This window comes from Trematomus bernacchii, unplaced genomic scaffold, assembly GCF_902827165.1.
Source record: "Trematomus bernacchii unplaced genomic scaffold, fTreBer1.1, whole genome shotgun sequence".
Classification (NCBI taxonomy): Eukaryota; Metazoa; Chordata; class Actinopteri; order Perciformes; family Nototheniidae; genus Trematomus; species Trematomus bernacchii.
The window spans coordinates 216,425-222,443 of NW_022987513.1; the positions used below are offsets into that span (position 1 = coordinate 216,425).

The 6,019-nt window shown below is 39.3% G+C and overlaps 1 protein-coding gene and 1 long non-coding RNA gene across 3 annotated transcripts; both read left to right on the plus strand.

Annotated features, from left to right (window-relative positions):
- Positions 1-649: 649 nt before the first annotated feature.
- On the plus strand, positions 650-3,193 carry LOC117469500. 2 transcript variants are annotated; one of them, XR_004554601.1, is made up of 5 exons: positions 650-964; positions 1,965-2,277; positions 2,371-2,477; positions 2,793-2,987; positions 3,138-3,193. It is a non-coding gene; the product is annotated as an uncharacterized LOC117469500 (long non-coding RNA). The 2 variants fall into 2 exon arrangements; XR_004554600.1 differs by lacking the exon at positions 650-964 and having other exon boundaries at positions 996-2,277.
- Positions 3,194-3,381: 188 nt separating this feature from the next.
- LOC117470137 (BEN domain-containing protein 5-like) lies at positions 3,382-5,005 on the plus strand. The gene is made up of 4 exons (XM_034114707.1): positions 3,382-3,393; positions 3,605-3,693; positions 3,797-4,013; positions 4,873-5,005. The coding sequence occupies exons 3-4, from the start codon at positions 3,878-3,880 to the stop codon at positions 4,989-4,991; spliced, it is 255 nt and encodes an 84-aa protein (XP_033970598.1). The 5' UTR covers positions 3,382-3,393; positions 3,605-3,693; positions 3,797-3,877; the 3' UTR covers positions 4,992-5,005.
- Positions 5,006-6,019: the final 1,014 nt, after the last annotated feature.

The window sequence follows — 6,019 nt, forward strand, 5'->3', positions numbered from 1 at the left end:
TAGCTTCGTTTTGGCATCTAAACAGTAAAATCATGTTTATTGATCATAACATATTTTCGAGAATATTTTTATATAAACGAGGCTTCTTATTTAAGATTATACTTTCATCAACTGCATCACAAAGAAAACTATCACCATTAAGTGAAACCTCTCTTTTCAAGAAATGTTAGATTCTGATACAGAATCCCACGAAAATATTGGAAGTTAGCACATGGAAAAATAGCAGACAGCTTTAGAAAATAATGTATTGGCAATGCAGCAAATCTTATAATATAAGCTGTGTATATTTTGTGTCTGAATATTGTGTATTATACATTTTTATTTTTCTAACAAGCAGCATTGTATAGTACACAGGCCTATAGTATAGGCCTTTGTATTAGGCTGTATAGGATATAGGCTTTCCACTGTAACACAGGTTTCTGTTTAAACACATTTCAAGGGCTACTTTTGATTCAGAGTAATCAAACTCAATAGAAATAAGTTATTTCTATTGAGTTTGATATCTGTTGCTCCTATCTGTTGTTCTTTAGGCTACGTTATAACGTACAGAACAACAGATATGAGCAGCTGTTGGACACCGCCAACAACTAGGGGGCAGCAGAAGCGCCAGAGTGAGTGATTGACGTTTGAATGAGAGAGAGTAGACGGAGAGTAAACAAAACTAGATAGCAAATATGGAGAAGGAAAGTTATGTTTAATCACTTAAAGAAACACCCTTTTGAGACGAGGACACTGGAGGGAAAGCTGAGAGTAAAAGAGCTCGGACCTGATCAGCCTGACATAGACAGGGCAGGAGTTGTACAGAGGAAGGCAGTACACGCTCTTTTTCAAGGAGCTGGTTTAGCAAGAAGGCTAACTACCTGCAGCAACACCAGTGCTATATTTTATGTTCCCCTGCCTCCCTTTTTCAAACGTCAGGATCAGACCAGTCTATGGACCAGACCCAGCATGGATCCAGACAGATGTGAGTGACTTAAAGCACATATCAGAAAAAACTAAAAGCATGAACAAACTAGAGTCCACATGGATGATGCTATGCGACTAGCCATGTTTAGGAAAGTAAACACAGCTGTCCAATGAGGGTACAGGATAGGGATCACTCAGTAGCCTAAGCATAATAAGGAGGTTGACAAAAACAGGCACTAAAATAATAGACTGTATCAAGTGCTGTGTGCCTTTGAGCTAGCCCTGCGTTGTAATATGAGTTTGTGTATAAGTTTGCTTACATTTTGGTTCCCCCCTGGAGAAAAATGCACCAGCCGCCACTGCATTACATAATAAGATGATTGACATCGCTTCATGCTGTAATGACAGCTCTTAGAAGAACATTCTAGAATTCAAGATTCCAGAGCAGTGTCTCGTGCGCAAAAGAAATAGGTAGCGCGTGAGGCCAAGAATGTGTAAAAGTAATCCGTTCGGCCCGAAACATCTGTCAGCCAGGATGTTTGCTTATGTGAAATACACGGACGGATTTAAGGCTATTGTAGCTACCTATAACAAACATCCAAAACTTCAACTTAAAAACATATCAAGCGGACATCCTCTATCCCATTCTTTGGGAAGAAAACATATTTCAACAGCCAGGTTCTGCTTGTGAAAGGTACGAATAATTAGGCTACCTTAACATTAATAATTAATATGCGAGTAGCCAACGGCTTATTCTAACCGTTAGACTCTAACGGCTAGAGTATGCAGACTTATAAGCCGTATATATATATTTATATATATATTATATGTTATATATATATAGCCTATATATATATATATACGTTACTAGTACGTTAAGATGGCTTACTCTAACGGTTAGAATAAGCCGTTGGCTTACTTTAACGTTAGAATAAGCCGCTTACTTTAACGGCATACTCGTTACGTTGACGTAAACTACCGAAATTAAAGTAAGGTAAAATCATTACCATGGACATTAAACATTAACGTTAGCTTCACTTACACTTACCTTTTGACAGAAACCCAAGAGATTGAGGACTCAACATCAAATCCTCCAAAACGAATCAGAGTTCCAAGGATCCAAGAAGATTTTGTTGATTTTGATCATTGTGAAGGGGAATCCACAGAAATGGATGCTCTAAAAAAGAAATCGGTATGTTTTTCTTATTTTTAAGGAAAATGTTCTGAAAAATTCATCTTCTGCTTCTGCTTCTTCCTCTTCTTCTTCTTCCTGGTGCATGCTGGGAGATTTTCGGAGGGTGAAAGAAAGAGAAGACTGGTTGTGGACTTGAAGGGAACGACTTCCTGGCCTTCCTGACATCCAGGAAAAAGGTGAGATTCAAATCCATTTTAATGCCAAAAGTAAGTTATTGTTTTTAACTTTTTTAATATGATTTTTTGGGGCATTTCTGTTTTATTGGAAAGAGGCAGTAAAGATCTACTGGAAACAGTGGAGAGGGAGAAGATGATATGCAGCAAAAGGCCCAGCCGGATGGTTGCTGCTCCGTGTGGAACGTGTTCTACAGTATCAGGTAAAGCACTTTGGTACCCAGTTATCTTTTTGTTTGAATTTAGCCTTTGGAATGTCATTTACAACAGTGCATTGCAAAGACTGAAATATTTAAAGCTTGACATGATTTGGTCTTTTACTTAAGAGGATGTTTGTCACTGAACTTCTTTAATGCTTAGTTTTTGTATTGATGATATTGTTTGTTCTTTATTTTTGTAGTGAGAATCACTTTGCAATTGTGTAAGTGCTATATAAATAGTTATACTAATATTATTGTTGTTACCATCATTGCTATTATTAACAATGTTTTCTTTGTTTTATTTATTTATCGCTGCAGAAAGGATCATGCCAGCCCACATCAAACACCTGATCAAGAACTTGTGAATCTTCAGGCAGAAAAGATGAAAACACCTGTTCAAAGTTCCAGTTTCCTGTACATCAAACGATGCCTGTCTGGGACTCTGTTCCACATGTCTTCAGTCAGTCCTGGACCCTATGACTAGGACACTAGTTCTACCAAGGCTTAATAGAGGTAAGCAGTGTTAGGAGAGGAGTGGAGTTATCTTTGTATTTAGGCTGCAAGTAGACAAGTGATCAAGTGCTGATGCTAATAACGATCCGAGTCATTTGATATTGATTGTCTGCCAATACCGAATCCTGATCCGATTCTTCTATTTCCCAGATAATACAGCTGCACAATTACAACAGGAACTAATCTTTAGACGGTTAATACAGAAGGTACATTTAATGTTTGTGTTTTTACCAGTCATAGGGTAACAACAGATTTGACTGGTGGTAGGCTAAAAGGCTGTTTTGTTGATCATTTTATTTTTCATTACATTATAAAGATCTGAGCTGGAAGGGGAAAGTCGCCACCTACAGGACAGCAAATCTAAAAATGTATTTGGATAAAACTATTAACCAGGTATTTTCACAAAGTAAGTACATTTGTTTTTAAATTGCAAGCAAATAATAATGACAGTCTTGGATCGATTTTGCATTTTAACTTTCATCAGCAACTGCAATAAAAGAAACAGACAAGATGGCAGTGAAATGTGTAAACAATCAGCCCATCAAGATATACGCATATGAATTTATACTATTGTTGAAATGTTTTTGTCCTTTCTTTGTCTTATTCACATTCTGTAGAAGAACAATCTGAGACACAGTGTGAGCCTGCACCCTGGACACCCACACACCCCAATAATCCCCCTTCAAAGAGCGAGCCACATGGGAAGGTATATATTATTTCCATAGTGGAGCCTTTTTATTTTTGCTCCTCAGTCTCATATTGGTGTCTACCTTTTATGTATAGGCTACTGTACACATTTTATGTTTCAGATTGTTGTCATTCACTTGCAAGGGGAGATTCCAGTGCGTCCAGAGGTCTGGGCAAAAATAAAAAACAACACAAGGGACGCCATGTTCGTGAAGGAGTTGGCTGTGGCGTTTTGGGGCACCGACACCTTAGGGGAAAGGAGCCTGACTGGAAAGGAATGCCCCACCACCAAGACCACCAGGCAGCCTCTAACCCTGCAGAAGCTATGGGGTTTGAAAGGTATGTTCTTAGCAGCACTAGCCACTTGCTCTTTGTGAGATACCAAGTTCTTGGTTATTTGAAATTTAATATTGATGATGTAATAATTAAAACTAGGGATGGGTACCAAGCCCCGGTATTAACGGGGCCCCAGGGATGAATTATTAAAGACCGTGGTACCGTTAAGGTCCAACGTTAACGATCTTTTTATCGGTAATGGAGACGTTAAAAAAATAGATGTCATATGTATTATTGCTACACAAACATTATATCGCAGTCTTACTGTCTAATATGCAAAAAGACTACAAAATGCGTCTATGATTTATTTTCGATCTTTCCAATCCAGACGAGAGATCTCTCTCCCCTGTCTGTGTGCGAGGGGGCGGGGCAGTTTACACACACAATTTTTTTACTGGGTGGACGGGGAGGGGGGGGGGATTGGACGGGGAGACACTATAGTGAGGCTCGTCTCAATTTAATATTTCACCTCCTCCTTTCCCTCGCATTACCCCGCCCCTAGATTCTACCGGGTCCGAACACACCACACACACACACACACACACACACACACACACACACACGCTTCAAATCAAGTTGCATAAATGCTTGAGCTACGTTTTTATTATAATTAATAAATTAATTTCTAGTAACTCTATAGCCCCATCCACAAGTAACGTTTCCACGTCAGGTATATATTATGTATGCTAGCAGCAAACACACGGAGTTAACTAAATGATACAAACATGGGTTAATGATTAGAGGTAACGGAGTTTATTTATTTTGTTAAAGTTTCAGCTATCCTGTTTACAGTTCTGTCATCACATAATTTAATACGATTTGTTAAAACATTGTTGTTTCTTATTTTCAGTTTGCTTTCAAGCATGGCTGTACGAGAAAGACGTGGAGGACCAAGAAATGCTGGCCAGATTGGCAAAGACCGGAAGATACATAACAGAGAAGATAATGGATATTAACAAGAAAAAGAAAAAAATACTTTAAACATTTCTTTTTATAATTTCTTTGTTGCTATTTACATTTTGAATTATATTTGTTATTTTTAAATCAAATGCATCTATTTTAGATGATATATTTATTTAGATGTAGGGTTTTTTTTTTAATATTATTGTATTGTTAATGTATAATTTATTAAATAAAAATACTGTTATGAACACAATACAATGTCTTTATTTTGATAGTTACCAGAATACATTGTATATTTAATACTAACATAAGCTGGTGATAGATAAATGCTGGTATGCCAGCAAAACCAGCATATGTTGTGTTTTGGTCGCTTGTATGCTGGTCTATGCTAGTATGCTGGTGACCAGCAAACAAGCATACTATGCTGGTCCCCAGTATGATCCACCAGCATGGACCAGCATGATCCACCAGCATGATCCACCAGCATGGACCAGCATGGACGTCCATGCTGGTCCATGCTGGTGGATCATGCTGGTCCATGCTGGTGGATCATGCTGGTCCATGCTGGTGGTCCATGCTGGTCCATGCTGGTGGTCCATGCTGGTCCATGCTGGTGGACCATGCTGGTGACCAAAACACAACATAGGCTGGTCCATGCTGGTCAACACCATGCTGGTCCATGCTGGTTTTTTCAGCAGGGATGCTAATAACGTTTATAATAAACCAAAACCGTTTGTAAATCATTCAAGATTTCAGCGAGTTAAGAGTATTTTTGTGCAGATCACTCACCTTACAACAGCTACCATAGAGCGTACCAGAGTAGCGGTTGACTGTGGCAAGATGGCCACCGGTGAGCTACGCTGGCCACTCCTCCTTGAGCCATCTAGCCTTTATATATATCTATGCTTGTGACTGCAGCTGGTTGCTAGGCGACGGGGGAGGCAAAAGGTAGGGGCAGTAACTGCCGGTGACGTACCAGGAAATGCTCCGTAGACCGTCTCATTTCGCAGTCCTCTGCGGAATTCAGAGGCTGGGTCCTCAGGAGGACGCAGCCTCTGAATTGGGACACAGCTAGCTTGTGTTGACTGCCTGTTTGATCCAATACA

Excerpts from the sequence above, each read along its gene's own strand:
- LOC117470137 (XM_034114707.1), top strand. The coding sequence starts at position 3,878 with ATGTTCGTGAAGGAGTTGGCTGTGGCGTTTTGGGGCACCGACACCTTA. Across the intron at positions 4,014-4,872 it reads GAAGCTATGGGGTTTGAAAG|CATGGCTGTACGAGAAAGAC; the intron begins GTATGTTCTTAG and ends TTTGCTTTCAAG.